The following is a 15,682-nucleotide window of genomic DNA, read 5'->3' on the forward strand; positions in this document are numbered from 1 at the left end:
CCAAGATGGCGGCGGGCCACGGCCCAAGATGGCGGCGGGCCACGGCCCAAGATGGCGGCGGGCCACGGCCCAAGATGGCGGCGGGCCACGGCCCAAGATGGCGGCAGGCCACTTCCGGCGTTTCCTTCTGCTCTGAGAGGAACTGCGCGTGTGCGCGGGAGACCCGCAGGGAGGGTTGATGGTGGCGGCCAACAGCTCCGCGTCCCCTTCTAGAGGGAAAGGGCCCCTGGGCCACAGGGTGTCAGGCCCGTAAGCCGCCCCGCACGCACAAGCAACCCTCACCCTCGCGCTTCTGTGGCCTGTCAGCGGAGCCTGAGGGGCTGACCCTGTGCACAGTCACCCACCGAGCGTTTAAGGAGATGAGCAAGGGCTTGTGCAAGAAGCTGCAGGAGGAGCGGAGGTCTGGGGGGCCCGGCCGCCCGCTCACCCGTGCAGGGGTCTTGTAGGTGACCCCTGTAAGTCAAACTGCCCTGATTTCCTCTGAAAAAACAAACAACAAACAGCAGCCATAGGATAAAAGGCAAAGAGGGTTAAATACTCAAAGACCAAGAGAACTTGATGGAAAAAGTAGAAACCACAGACACAGAAATAAAGAAATGGTGAGAAGTGCCTGAAATGAAGACCTAGAGAAAAAAAAAAAAAAACAGAAAATGAAGGGGGAAGCAATTCTACCTTATGAATCTGTAATACAATGGAAAATGAAGTAAACTATGGAAAAGGAAAGTGGGCATGTTTTCTCTGAATATTTTTTACATTATATTTCCAAATTTTAAATGGTTAATGGTATTCTCTCCTGCACAGTGCTGGGGCACCTGGGTGGTTCAGTTGGTTAAGTGTGGGGTGCTTGGCTCAGCTCAGGTCCGATCCCTGGATCTTCAGGATGTCTGGACCTTGGGTCTTCCGATCAAGTTCTTGGTTGGGCTTGCACTCAGTGTGGTGTCTGCTTCAGATTCTCTCCCTCACCCTCCTGCTCACTTGCTCTCTCAAAAAGGAAAGAATCTACATAGTCCCTATCATAGCATAGGGCAAAATAAAAATTGTACGCAAAAATCATTGCGACAGTAGCTTTAGCATACTAATCTCTGTGGATGGTAACTTTATGCTGTGATGCAGCACATCTGAATCAAGACTTTAAATTTATTTATTTTATTTTGAAAGATTTTACTTATTTGACAGAGAGAAACAAAATGAATGGAGCCAGGGGTAAAGGGAGACGGAGGAGAAGATGCCCCACTGAGCCAGGAGCCCAGTATGGGACTCGATCCCAAGACCCCAGGATCAGGACCTGAGCTGAAGGCAGATGCTTAATCCACTGAGCCACTCAGGCATCAAAGACTTTAAATCTCAATAAGGAACATCTACAACTCAATAGTCCCTGAAAAATCAGATTAAAAAATAAGCAAGTCTGAGTAGACATTTCTCTGAAGAAGACATCCATATGGCCAACAGACACATGAAAAAATGCTCCACATCACTCATCTTCAGGGAAATGCAGATCAAACCACAGTGAGATACCACCTCACACCAGTAAGAATGCCTGTGATCAAAAAGACAATTACAAGTGTTGGCGAGTTTGTGGAGAAGAGAACCCTTGTGCATTGTTGGTGGGAATGCATATTGGTGCCATCACTATAGAAAACATTGTGGAGGTTCCTAAAAAAAAAAAAAAAAAAAGGAACTATCATCTGATCCAGCAATTCAGCTTCTGGGTCTTTATGCAAAGAAAATGAAATCACTACCTCAAAAAGCTATCTGTTGGGGTGCCTGGGTTGCTCAGTGGGTTAAAGCCTCTGCCTTCGGCTCAGGTCATGATTCCAGGGTCCTGGGATCAAGCCAGGCTCCGCAGGGAGCCTGCTTCCCTTCCTCTCTCTCTGCCTGTCTCTCTGCCTACTTGTGATCTTGTCTGTCAAATAAATAATAAAATCTTAAAAAAAAAAAAAAAGCTATCTGTACCCTCATGTTCACTGTAACATTATTTACAATAGCCAAGATAGGAAAACAACTTAAGGCCATTGATGGATGAACAGATAAAGAAAATGTAATAATACATATAGTTATCAATATCAATATCAATACAGAGAATGGGATGTTATTCACTCATAAAAAAGGAAATGCTGCCATTTGCAGCATTTCCTTTCTATAATTAAATTATTAATATAATTAAAATCAAAATTATTGATTAATTGATTAATTAAAATAATTAATTTTAATTAATAAAATTAAAATAGGTTTTTAATCAAAACAAATGCAGGAATGAGAGGCACCTGGGTGATTCAGTCGTTTGAGCACCTGACTCAGTTTCAGCTCAGGTCATGATCTCCTGGTTGTGAAGTCAAGCCCTGCATTGGGCTCCATGCTCAGCGTGGAGTCTACTTGAGATTTTCTCCCTCTCCTCCTCACCCTTGCTCATATTCTCTCTCTCTCTCTCTCAAGTAAATAAATAATAAAATATTTTTAAAGATGTGGGGATGAAATGTGAACCATCTAATATTTTGCACCTACGCAGGGAAGACTGAAATTGGCTGGAAGATCTCATCTTTTCTGGAGGGGAAAACTTGTCCTGAGCTAGGTTGTCTCCCAAGAGAGTAAGCTCCCAGAGTAGGGGCTCCACAAAGCTGGGGTTCTGAAGTCTGGGCACAGGAATCAGAATATGCAGGTTTTGGGACGCCTGGGTGGCTCAGTTGGTTGGACGACTGCCTTCGGCTCAGGTCATGATCCTGGAGTCCCGGGATCGAGTCCCGCATCAGGCTCCCAGCTCCATGGGGAGTCTGCTTCTCTCTCTGACCTTCTCCTCGCTCATGTTCTCTCTCACTGTCTCTCTCTCAAGTAAATAAATAAAATCTTAAAAAAAAAAAGAATATGCAGGTTTTAAGATGTTTAAAAAGATTAATGACAGTCTGGATATGAAAACATTTGTGATCTCTCTCTGTCAAATAAATTTTTCTGCCAAATAAATTTTCTTCCCATTCACATGTCCCCATTTTGATGTTTTGGGATTTTTTCTCTTTAATCTTACCTCTCTCTCTCTCTCTCTCAGCTTCTGCACTAAAGCGACCTCAGACTCGCAGGCCAAGAAGGTAAAGCTCCTTCCATAAGGGGCTGTCTTCAGAAGGAACTCTTGGGGAGAGGTTCAGACAGACAAGGACGTAAAACAAACTTTTGACACTTCCCTGTCATCTAGATCTTCTTGCAATTTGGAATCAGTGGCTTTTTTTGTTTTTCTTTTATTCGTTAGGACTGCAGTATTTTTGTAGGGTCCAGTCTTGGTTTGTGCCCTTGAGTTGCCCAAGTGAATGAACATTTCTCAGGACTCAGCGGCCTAGCCTCCACTTCCCAAGCCAGGCACCCGTGTCCCTCATTCCCCAGGACTCAGAAGTTCTTGTTTTCCTTTTCTGTTTTCTCTGGATGTTGTTTCTTTGCTCTCCGTTTGCCAGGTCAACTCAGAGTCTCATGAAGCAAATGTTGCTGAACTGGAAGGGATTGGGAATGGGAGAACAGGCAAGTCCCCCAGTGGCGAGTTCCATAAAGAATGTGCTGCAGGAGGTGCTGCTTCCGAAATGCAGCGGCTTCTGGTGTTGAGAAGGCCAAATAGTAGCCAACTCTGTTGGCCTTTGGAAAACTTGAGACCCTTGATCTTGTAACCTTGGAAGCAGGACTAGGATCCAGTAAAACTGAGGTCCAATGCTGGTATACTTCTCCAGAGTCAGCAGGAGAAAAGAAACAACTTGCCAAGTCATATATTTTAACCCTTAAACAGAACAGATATTAAGAGGATAGGATATTGCGATATTAAGATATTAAGAGGATACTCAAAGCATAATCAAGCTAAACGGGGTAATTGCTTAAATCAGTGCTTCCCAAACTTTAATATGCACCCCATCCCTTGGGGCTCAAGCTATGGTGTAAATTCAAACATAGTAAGTCTGGGTGGGGAGCTAGGGCTGGACTTCCACATTGGTGATCCATTCCTGGTTCAGGGATCACACGTTGGGTAGCAAGAGCTCGAGGCAGGTGGGAGAGAAGTATGCATCCTCAACTGAAGCTGAGAGGGGCTCCATACCCAAGCACTTTGAGCTAATAGTGAACTCCCCACTCTGCTCTCTTCCCTAAGCCTGGTCTACCAGCTGCCCTTGTGGTCACCTTTCCTGTCCTATGACGGACCTTCCCTTCCCTTCCAGAACTGCTAATGGTTTTTCAGCTCCAAGAAGGGGAAAGCAAGGAGAAAGCAAGTCTGGCTCACTCATTGGAAGGATACACAGCAGTTCACAGAATTTGAAGAGCTGACCCGCCGGTCTTGGGATGGATGAACACCAAGGCAGTTCAGGGGCCTGAGCAGCCAGAGCTCCGGGCCCTTCCCGCCACATGGCATTAGCTGCCTGAATTCTGTCTCCTCAAGGTACAAGTTTGGGCTTGGTGTTTTTACCTTCAAAGTTCTTAGCATATGCCAGTTAAATTTGTGTCTGCTGTCCCTTTCCTTCTCCCTTTTAAGACTATCCTTGACCATTTTAACTTGTATTTACATGTATGCAAATGGTGTGTGTGTGTCTCTGTATGTCTGTCCAGGAGCAAAGGAGACGTTATTGCTATAATATGATGTCTCTCCAAATAAATTATCGAAAAATCCCCTGTATATCAAACTTAGGACTTTTAAAATACATGATCTTACATTGTTTGGATTACATATGTCTTGGATATATAATTAAAATGTTCTCTGTGAGCAAGGGCCATCTTTTATATAAAATAAACAAGGCTTTTTGTCTGATTTAAAAAACACATTGTGAATTTTCAAAAGGCCTTTTGAGACATTCTTTCCTTGTAATCATAGGAGTGGTATCTCTGAAAACATCCCAAGAGAGGAATGTAAGATTGGGTGATAAAACAACAAATAAGAGAATGGACTTTCCTCTTCTATGTACTGTGTGGCTTTGGTCAATTACTTTTTTTCTGAAGTTCCTGCAACTGAAAGTTAAATAAGCTCCTTTCTCATATGTTTGTCTTAATGATTAGATAAAATGCATATGCGTGTTTGAAGTATATATAAAGTGTGTTTGAACGGCTTTAAAAATTTAACTATTTCTAGCATCCTCACTGTTACGGAATTTGAGACTATGAGAACAATACGGAAATTGAAGGCAGGGGGAACTATGAAAGAACTTAATTATATTCACTAAAATATAATGATGGCGACAAAACGAGACACACCAAGGATGTTTTATATCTCTTAACTGAGAACTGGTGAATATGATTCTCTACATTCCCATTTCCCATCTTGTGTTCACCAACCGCTTTTCATGACTTCACTGCTTCCAGGTTTTAAAGAAATCTTTGCACATTTGTTTTGCTTTGTTGAAGCTAATATGTCCACTATAAGACATTCATTTCTTGAGTCTGGTTCTCTTGCTAGATACTTAAAGCATTTTTTTTTTTTAATGATTGTAAGAGATTACAGCTTCCCATCGTCTAGGTTCTGTCCCTAGGCTCTGCTCTTTTCCCGGAGGCAGAATAACTTGGATGGTTAAAGTGGAAAAGGCTTGGGTAATAACGTGCTGTTCTGCTCCCAGCTGCACTCGAACTCCCTCTTCAACGCCCAGGGGCCTCCACCCCTAATCGTAGCCCCACTGGGGTTATCCTGGTGCCAGGGGCTCCCCAGTTCTCCTCACCCACACAACCACCTGAATGCACTTCTAAGGTGTGTGTTATTCTGTTACCCATGCCAAGAACTTCTTTTACTTTATTTCTGCTGCCGGCTCGTTTCCCTTCGGCCTCCTCCTCCTCCTCACTTCCTTCTCCGCAGTAAAGTAACATTCCCTTCCTCGCTCAGCTGATCACAACAGGAGTGCGCAGCCGCCCCTGTGAGCTGGAACTGACGTTCTCAGATTGCCAACATGACACCTGGACAGAAATTCACATTAGGATATTGTGTGGGGATAACTCAAGCAGTCAGAAAGAGGTTCCTCTCTTTTTTTTTTTTTTTTTTTTTGCATCCCCCAAGCCCACGTACTCAATTTAAAAATCTTTAATAGAATGGAGTCCTGCTCTTCTTGGAAGAGAGGAACAGAATGTGACAGAGAACAGAGAAACAGGAACTGAGAAAAGTCAAGAATCTGAAAGGAAATAAATCAATGAAAAGAGTTTTTATCTTGTGGTCGTTTCTGCTGCATTCATCTAAAGAAACCGACTCTGATAGTACCAAGCACGGAGGGAATAAATACGGCAAACATTCTTTTTGGGGGTGATTGTGCCTTCCTTGGCGATCTGCATTTTATTGAGGATGTTGCTACTTAAGCCTTTCGCGGAGTTGACTTTTTCAGGGGAGACGGCCGTTCCCTTGCCTTCTTGGGAACAGGATTCAAGTCCTGCGGATTTGCGGGACTTCTCTTGGCCACTACGATTTCATCTACACTCACGAGCTGGAGAACCACATCAGCCACCGCTCGAAGTCCGTGGGCTTTGGCTACTAGGGTGTCCCACACCTCTCCCTCGGCCGCGTTGATTACGCCCTCGGCCCCCACGCCTACCAGGAAGTTCCCAGCTTGGTGGGCGCCGCTCAGCTCCGCCATGACCTCTGAGACCAGCAAGCCTGCGTTCTCGGCCAGGGTCTCCGGAAGAGCCCGCAGGGCCTGGGCAAATGCTAGGAAGGCCAGGCCGGTAGGCCCTTCCAGTCGGCTTCCCTTTTCTGAGAGTATTTTTGCCAGCGCCATCTCGGTGGCGCCCGCTCCCGGGAGCAGCCTGGGGTCCTGGCACAGCTGGGAGTAGGCGTCGATGCCGTGGTACACAGCCCGCGCCGTGCTCCTGAGCCCCTCCGCTGTGGCCCCCCTGAGGACCAAGGTGAGGGCAGGGGTACCTGAAGATTCCCATTCGAACACCACAGCCAGACCTGCCCCCAGCTCCTGCTCGTACACCCTCTGGCACTTTCCCGGCTGCCGGGGAGGAAGAAGGTAGGGCATCAGAGGCGTGTCCAGCACCCCGCTCAAGTAAACCACATCCCTGTGGGCGCTGGCCTGAATCACCATGATGCCGCACTTGTCAGCCTGTGCCAGCGTCTTCTCCTCGACGTCCCCCCAGACCACCGCCACATTAATACATGCGTTTGCCAGCTGGGCTACTTGCTCGTCTATCAACTGTTCATTTCCTTTCCTGAATTTAGTGAGGTCCTCGGGGCTAGAGAGACGGGCCGTCGCCGGAGCCTGTGGGCTGGCAGGACCAAAGGTGCAGGCAAAGAGGGCCACCCTGGCGCCGCTCAGCACCGTGGTCACCTGCCCGCAGGGGCTCGCGCTCAAGGCCAGCCCCGGGAGCAGGCACGAGTCCTCCAGCCTCCCCCCTCGCAGGGTGCACACCCCCACGCGCTCGCGGTGGAAGCTGCCGTCCAGCTCCTTGGTGGCCCAGCACGCGTGGGCCACCAGCTTGGCCAAGTAGTCCATCTGGGGCGCGGCGTGGGTGTTCATCACTGAATAGAGGGCCCAAAAGGGGTCTTCCAAGGGCCCCAGGGAGCGGATGGACAGGGAGGGCAGCAGGGCCAGGGTCTCGGCGGTGGCCGCGGCGTAGGCCGGGCGCAGCTGGGAGCGGGGCAGGCCGGCGCGCAGCAGGTGCTCGGCCTGCCGGAGCAGGGCTTCCGCCAGCAGAACCACGAAGGCCGCGCCGTCGCCGGGGCCCTCCGCCTGCGCGTGGGCCGCTTCGCGCAGGAGCCGCGCGGCCGGGTGCTCCAGCTCCAGGGCCCGGAGGATGGCCGCGGCGTAGCCCGTGAACACCGTGCTTCCTCCGGCGGTGACCAGGAGCTTCTGCCGCCCGTGGGGGCCGTAGCAAGGCCGGATGACCCTGGCCAGGGTCTGCGCCGCGGGCACGCTGCCGAGCAGGTGCCTCTCCGGCGCTCCCGGGCTCCTCGCGCGCCGCCGCGGCCCGGCCGCCAGGCGCTCGGGCAACTGCGGTGGCGCCGAGGTGGCTCTGCCGGCCATCGCCTGCCGAGTGCGGGAGCCCGCCCCGCCCGCCCGCCGAGGCGCTGCAGGAGCCGGGGGAGGGGGGCGCCCGGGCAGCGGGTCTCAGACGGACGCTTCTTGGGGGGAGGGGGGTCAGTGGAAAAAGGAGCCGAATGCCCCCCGAGCTGGGCCCTGGAGAAGTGGGCGCTCCAGGATCGGGTGCAGGGACGCGCTGCTGAGAGCCCAGCCCTCCACCACGCCCCAGACTGATCTGCAAGGAACGGGGCTTTGGGGCCTCTGAAGCTCCGGGGCTGAGACGGACAGGACCGTGATGAAGTCACAGAACGGCCCCTGGAACCAGGGGGCAGAGAGTGAGGTCACAGAAGGATGCTTGGAGTGCAGGGTGGGGGCGTGCGCGCAGGCAGGAGTCAGGCCAGGTCAAACGGCAGATGAGGGACACGCGAGGGCGCCGGGCCCGAGTTTCATTTCCACTTGGGAGACTGTGGGGAGGAAAGCAAGTGAAAATCCCACCTGCTTGAAATTCCTGATGAAGCTGTGGCTCCTGCCCCGTGGGTTGTCATTTTTGAGTGCGGAAGCGGGGTTTTGTTTTACTTCCCCATGAAGGGCCAGGTCCTACCAGCTCGGTTGTTATCTGTCCGCCCTGGAGGCTTTGGCCACCTTCTCCGCAGGTGCTGGTGCTGCCCACCAGGTTCTTTCCGGTGTTTGTTGGACTGTTTGTCTTTGGGGTTGCAGGTGTGTGATGCTCCTCCTTCCAGGGACAATGATGTCACTGAGCTGGCAAAGGCAGGTCAAGACAAGGGAGAGAAAGATGCCAACAGCCTACAGAAAAAATGAATAGAAATGTTCGTAGCTCAGTGCAAGTCTCTAGCCTCCCAGTGCTGGGAAAGGCAGAAAACCACAGGGAATGAATTTAGGCCCCTCAAGTCTTACCCTCAATCCCCAGAAATTCGGTTCTTTCCTTCCAGTAGCCGTCCTAGCCCTCCCCTTGCTCCCTCCTCCCTCCGTTCCTCAAATAGAGCCTAGTGTGAGAACCATGGCTCCTTTTTTAGTGTAATAAATCTTTATTGAGCACCTACTATGTTCAGTAGGATGAGGACTACAAAAGAACAGGAACATGGACACCAGGAAGGGGAAGAGATTTGCACCGCAGGAATACCACTTCTGTAGGCATGGTCCCTTCCAGCTGGAAGGGACCAAGATTATTAAGAGTGGGGGGCGGGGAGCATGCTTGGGTGGCTCGTTTGGTTAAGTGCCTGCCTTCAGCTGGGGTCATGATCCCAGGGTCCTGGGATGGAGCCTCACATTGGGCTCCCTGCTCAGTGGAGAGTCTGCTTCTCCCTTTCCTGCTTCCCCTGCTTGTGTTCTCTCTCTCTCTCTCTCTCTCTCTCTCCGTATGCGCATGTCTCTCCCTGTCAGATAAATAAACAAAATCTTAAAAAAAAAAAAAAAGAGTGGGGGAAAGACAGAGCATTACCATTCGTTTTTGTTTGGGAAAACCCTTTTTACTTTGTTTAATAGCAACTGTCCCCAAGGGGGAGAAATGAAAAAGAGCTCTGAAGTTGATTATACCAGTTCAGAACCATGATTGTATGGTGGGCATTGTTTTAATATCATTGTTTAATGATAGCAAGAAAGAAAAATGAAAAGAAAAAATTCAGTGAGACTGAAATAGAATTAAGGCTAAAATGGAGATAATTTTGGAGAAAAAAACTTTTTCTTTGAAAAACAACTTGATTGCTTTTGTAAAAATAATAGCTATTCATTATAAAAGTTAAAAAGAAAAATACAAAGAAAGCCAGTGTCATTTGGAATTCCAGCTCAGAGATCGTAACTGTTGGCATTTTGATGAACATTATTACCTTGCACATATATTCATTCATAGACTGTTGCGGGTTTCTAGTTTTCTGTAAGTGGACTGTATGATACATTATATGTAATTTATTCTGTTATCATTTCCCCTTCAACATTATATTGAAGGGAAGAAATGTTTCTAAGGAGATGTGATGCTGTCTGAAGACCATGGACAACTCTTCTGACATCTTTTGATTTTGGAGACTCCTTTAGGAAGAGGTATGAGCCTCCGTACCCAGGCTTCTGGAAGCTAGTAACCCTGAGAAGAGTATCATGTAAAAAATGTTAGGTATAGAGGCAAAAATGAGGAGTGGGGTTTCTTTATAGAAATGTAACAGCTGACAAAAAATATAGTGCATGTTTACATTGTTATAAAGATACAATTTCTTTCAAAAAGTAAACACTCCTGGTGGATGAATGGGGAGGGAATAGACACTCCTGTAGGGCATTGTCTTAGCTCTTTCTCTTAGACTTCACCTGTTTTCCCACTTATTTCACTTACTCCACAACTATTTATTGAGCTGCTGCTAAATTATAGAGATCAAAGATGAGTAAGGCAGACAAGGGTGGCCGTGTCTACAAGGGCTTAGGGTGCGATACATTCCAGGCCTTGGGAGCTGTGATGGGGAAAGCATGGGTGTTGTGGAAGCATGGGGGCCTGGGGGGGACACAGAGTCCTTGTCATGGGGAGAGCCGTGGTCAGGGATGGAAGTCACATCTAAAGAAGCAGAGACTGGCCACGTGAGACGGGAAGGGAGTTGGGAAGTGTGTGGTCCACCAAAAGTAGTTCTGAAGGCTGGAGCTCCCTGTGAGGAGGAAGGGGGGCAGGGCGAGGGGAGGGACACTTTGGCTGGGGAGTGGCAGGCTTAGGCGGCCATGCCAAGGAATTTAGACTTTAGCGTGGTGAAGAGACATGGATGGGACCCTTGAGTTACATTTCCATCGTAAAGGTACATGTTTTTATGTTGTGGTGTCTTTGTCCATTTTGCCTCACAGCACAGGGAAAGTGAGGATCTGCTCTTTGTCTTTGATCTTGAAAACGGGCTCCAAACCGTATATTTTGGATCGAAATTTTTTGACCTACCTTTCTATAGATCAAACTGACCAAGGAAGTATTAAATCACAATTTTACTTACTACTATGTGAACACTGTCACTGTTAAATTTGCTTGAATTTTATTTATCCCACAGTTAAATTGATTAGGTGTAAAATAAATGTGAATATCTTGTGTCCAGAAAACTTTGCATGCAGTTAACCCATTAAATACACTTAAAAAAAATTATACATTTTGATCTGCTAAGATGGGTAGGCACCAAGATAGGCTGTTTGGTAGCTAAATTGCGTTGAATGTGGTCCCCCAACATTCACATCCTTCCCCAAACCTCAGAATGTGACCTTATTTGGAAATAAGATTGTTGCAGATGCAGTTAATTAAGATGAAGTCATACTGTAGTAGGGTGCATTCTTATTCCAATAGGACTAGTGTCCATACAAGAAGTGGAGAGACACTTACAGAGAGAATATCATGTGAGGGCACAGAGATGTGGAGGGAAGATGGCCTTGGGAGTGATGCCTCTGCAGCCGAGGTCACCAGGGACCGTGGGCGTCCACTAGAAGCTGAGAGGCATACACCAGATTCTTCCTTAGAGCCTACCACAAGGAACCAGGCCTTCCAACACCTTGATTTGGGACATCTGGCTACCAGAACTGTGAATGGGCAAACTTCTGCTGTTTTAAGCCCCCAGCTTCTGGTAGCCCTGGGAAACTAAAGCAGTAGTAGTCTTGTATCATCAATAAAGGAGAGGAACTTAAGAGTTTGGGGGGGGGGCGCTGGGGACGCTAGGGTAGGGTTTCTAGTTTATAACACTGGCTGGCACAATGTTTTTATATCCCTCTTCTAAATAGACGTAGTTGTCTGCTGACTTCTCCACCTCTGCCCTTCCCCCCATATGCCCAGATGCGTTTCTATTAAAACTATGGTCTTGTACACAATGGATGTAAATATTTAATCTTTCTATTTGTATGTTTTCCCATGTTTATTTTTCAGTTGCCTGCTTGCCCTTTTTGTGTTTATCTTGCTAAGTAGTGCCAGGCTTAAAGCATAGACCCCTGGAGGGCAAGATTCCTGTCTATATGAAGTGTGCTGCCCAACACCTACTTTGCCCCACACGCATACACAAATTATTATTAGTTCTTTAAGATTTTATTTGACAGACAGAAATCACAAGTGCGGAGAGGTAGGCAGAGAGAGAGGGAAGCAGACTCCCTGCTGAGCAGAGAGCCTGATGAGGAGCTCAATCCCTCAGGTCATGCCTGAGCCGAAGGCAGAGGCTTTAACCCACTGAGCCACCCAAGTGTCCCTACACAAATTATTTTTGAAGGTGAATGTTCTGTTTAATTATTTCTCAGTTTCTTTAATTTTTCTGTCCAGCAGGTACATGGTATGCATTACTGAAATAACTCATGTAAAGCAGTAAGAATTTTCAAAGCTAAAAACACACTGTGGACCAAATATGAACTAAAGTTAAATGATTGACTTTCTTTTGAATTTTTATTTTTTAAGCAATTGCTACACATAACATGGGGCTCAAACTCTCAACCCTGAGATCCAGAGTTACATGCTCTACTGACTGGGTCAGCCACTTGCCCTGGAATTTTTAAAACCTTTTTTCATTGAAAAAGGACAACAATTGATAGCCTACGACTGCAACTTCTTAAAGTGTAAATTTAACAGTAAAAATATGAACATAAAGATCAGAAGATCTAGAATTTAAGTTTTTAGTGGTCCTCTACAACTGTAAGCTTGGTTCCTAACAAACGCTGAGGAGCTTAAGACTTTATGGGGGAAAAAAGGGAGAGAGAGAGAGAGAGAGAGAGACAATTTATACTGAACCTATAGGAGAGACTGATATTTTATATTCACTAAAACAAAGCAAAACAAACTCTAAATAAAGGCCCTATCAATGACATTTATAAGCCTCCAATTAGTAAGAAGGGGTACTGTACTGTGAATTTTTGTCAGTTTTTTGCTAGATACTTTGAGATTCTTATTTTGCTTAGTTCCATGAGACGTTGCTTTTTCTTTGGTGTAGATGATAATCCCCCCCCCCCCCAAAGCACATTCTAAATATTTAATATGTATTTATTACACTGCATGTGCTCTGAAAGATTCAAACACTGTAGAAAAATGTAATATAGAAAGTGAAAGTCCCTTGTGGTCCAGACCTTCAGAGATGATTGCTGTTAACATTTTGGTACATATCGACCATGTTTTAAAATTGCCTACGTGTGTACTTTTGAAAAAGTAGGTTTCAAAATTTTTTTTTTCTTTTTTGCATTTGATGCTTCTAGACACTTACGGCTTTCTGATCTTATAATTTTGAGTAACCTCAGGTGCATGACTCCTGGCTTTTTGCCATTGTGGTCTCAGAGCTCCAAAATTTGGATCCTGGACATGCAAGAACCTTTGGAGGACCTTTATGTTAAACAGGTATTCTTTGAATCCCCCCCCCTTTTTTTTAAAGATTTTTATTTATTTATTTGACAGACACAGATCACAAGTAGGCAGAGGAGATAGGCAGAGAGAGAGGAGGAAGCAGGCTCCCTGTCCAGCAGAGAGCCTGATGTGGGGCTTGATCCCAGGAGCCTGGGACCAGGACCCTCGGACCATGACCTGAGCCTAAGGCAGAGGCTTTAACCCACTGAGCCACCCAGGCGCCCCTGAATCCTTCCTTTTCATCCTGAGTAATATTTGCTCTGCCCATGATCACTTCAGGCTCACAAGCCTGCTATCCTATTTCAACAGATCCCAACTGCTTGTCTGCTCACAACAGCCAAAGGAATGGAGATTTAAGGCTGGGCTTACTATCCTTCACCATCTTTTCTTTCCAGAAGCATTAGTGCACAAACCTATTTCTTATCTTTTCCTCCATTCTACCCACTTTTCTGTTCAGTCCCTAGTTGTTTCCTTTTAAAACTTCTCTCCAGCAGGAGTGACTTGCAGTTTGCACGTACTGACTCTTAAATTCTCCCCAGTGCTGAAGAAATAGACTGAAATAAATTACCCTGATATATAATTTTGTGCATGTGAAACTCAGAGCCGGACAGGACTGCTCTAATCTCAGTAATGAACACAGATAAACATTTGGATCAATAATCTGATTTTTAAAGTGTAATGTGCAGAAAAAAAAAACAATGAGAACACTGTACATACACTGCTTCATAATTTACCATTAGGCATATCAGTGCTGAATTTCTAATAGACACTTTTAATTTATGGTTTGCATTCACCAAGTCAGCTTGGCCCCAATCTCAGAATTCCTGTTGCTGTAAATTTAGTAAACTTGAACCAAGCCAGCAGGGACTGAACCCTGCAGGAATCCCAATGACTGTCTTATTATAGTCCTCGTTTCAGACATTTCAAAGAGCTGCCTTCAGCGAGAACCGGCTCTGGAAATCACCCCGTGCATACTTTGCCCGGAGAGGAGCCCAATTCAAAGTTCACGCGCGGGCGCTCGGGAGGCCTGGAGGGCAGCAGCGCGGCCGGGGAGCCGGGACGCGCCGCCGGAGCCGCGCACGGCGCAGCGGGGACGGCGAGGGGCCCTGCCCGGGGGCGCCCGCGAGCCGGCTGGAGGGCAGCCCCGACTGCGCGGCTCGACCCGGCGCTTCCGCAGGTGCCGCCGGGTCCGCCCGCAGCGCGGTCGCGAGTGGGAGGGAACGCAGGAAGGGTCGCCCCCGCCGGAGGAGGGCGCCCCCAGGCCCCCGGGGGCGGCCGTCCCCCCCCCCCCGGGAAGCGCCCCTCCCCGCGCCCGTTCTCCCGCTGCCGGCTCCGCGCCGCGGGGCTCAGACCCCCGCCCTCCGGGGCGTCCCGACACAGCGCCGGTCCCCGGTCGGGGGCTCTGGCTGGCGCGTGCGGCGCTCGGCGCGCCGCTCCCCGACCTGTCACCGCCGTTTGTCTGACAGCTCGAGGAGCCCTTTCGGGCCCGTTTGAAAAGGACGTTCTGGTCACCAAACTCTCCCCGGGATCGGATCGCGGCGAAGTCGCGCCGCACTCGGCGTCCGCGACGGCGGCGGGAGCGCCCGAGGGCTCCGAGCTCGGGCCGCCGGGCGGGTGGGCGCGGGGGGCGGCGCGGCGGCGCCCGGGGCGGGGGCTGAGCTGGCTCGGCGGCCGGCGGCTCGCGGGCAGCCCCGGCGCGGTCCGAGCGCGGCCGCGGCCCTCCTGTTCCCCCGGCGCGCGTCGCGCCGTCCCTCGACCCCGATCCCGGATCGCCGCTTCCGCAGCTTGGCGCTCGCCGGAGCCGGAGCCGGAGCCGGAGCCGGAGCCGGAGCCGGAGTCGGAGTCTAGGCGCAGCCCCGGCGGCCGCGTCAGAGAAGGAGAGGGAAGGGCGGGGGGCGGGGGGGGGGGGGGAGGCGGGCGGGGGGAGCGGGGGCGGGGGAGGGGCGGTGAGGTCAGCGGCGGCGGCGCATCCGCGAGCGGCGCATGCGCGGAGCGAGCCCTGTGAGTGGCAGCGGCGGCGCGCGGGGGGCGGTGGGGCCGAGGAGTGGGGGAGGGGGAGGGGGCGGGGGCGTCGCGGCGGCCGTGTGTGGGCGAGACGGCGGCGAGTTTGAGAGGTCTGTGGTGCGGGGCGCCCGGGGGACTCCCGGCGCGGCCCTCGCGCGACGGCCACGGTCGTGTGTGTGTGTCTGTGTGCGGTAGACGCACACCCGCAAAACTTCCTCCTCCCCGGCCCGGGAGGGCGGGCGCGGGCGCTGAGGGGCCGGCGCTCGCGCAGCCCGGAACCCACAACAACAACTGGAGCAGCTGTCAAAACTTCGCCGCCGCCGCCCGGCCTGACGCGGCCCGCGCGGGGGAGGGGCGGCCGGCGGGGCCGCGACCCCCCGCCCGCCCGCCGCCCCCC

General features: G+C 49.8%; 1 protein-coding gene and 1 long non-coding RNA gene across 2 annotated transcripts; both read right to left on the bottom strand.

The window, feature by feature from the left end:
* Positions 1-2,796: 2,796 nt before the first annotated feature.
* Positions 2,797-8,556, bottom strand: LOC132015544 (uncharacterized). Its single transcript, XR_009403720.1, has 3 exons — positions 8,445-8,556; positions 5,731-5,892; positions 2,797-3,748 (listed from the first exon to the last, which is right to left on the bottom strand). It is a non-coding gene; the product is annotated as an uncharacterized LOC132015544 (long non-coding RNA).
* Positions 6,160-7,967, bottom strand: CCT8L2 (chaperonin containing TCP1 subunit 8 like 2). Its single transcript, XM_059396045.1, has one exon. It carries the CDS (start codon positions 7,950-7,952, stop codon positions 6,282-6,284), a length of 1,671 nt encoding a protein of 556 aa, XP_059252028.1. The 5' UTR covers positions 7,953-7,967; the 3' UTR covers positions 6,160-6,281.
* Positions 8,557-15,682: the final 7,126 nt, after the last annotated feature.

Source organism: Mustela nigripes, chromosome 4 (assembly GCF_022355385.1).
Source record: "Mustela nigripes isolate SB6536 chromosome 4, MUSNIG.SB6536, whole genome shotgun sequence".
In the NCBI taxonomy this organism is placed as follows: domain Eukaryota; kingdom Metazoa; phylum Chordata; class Mammalia; order Carnivora; family Mustelidae; genus Mustela; species Mustela nigripes.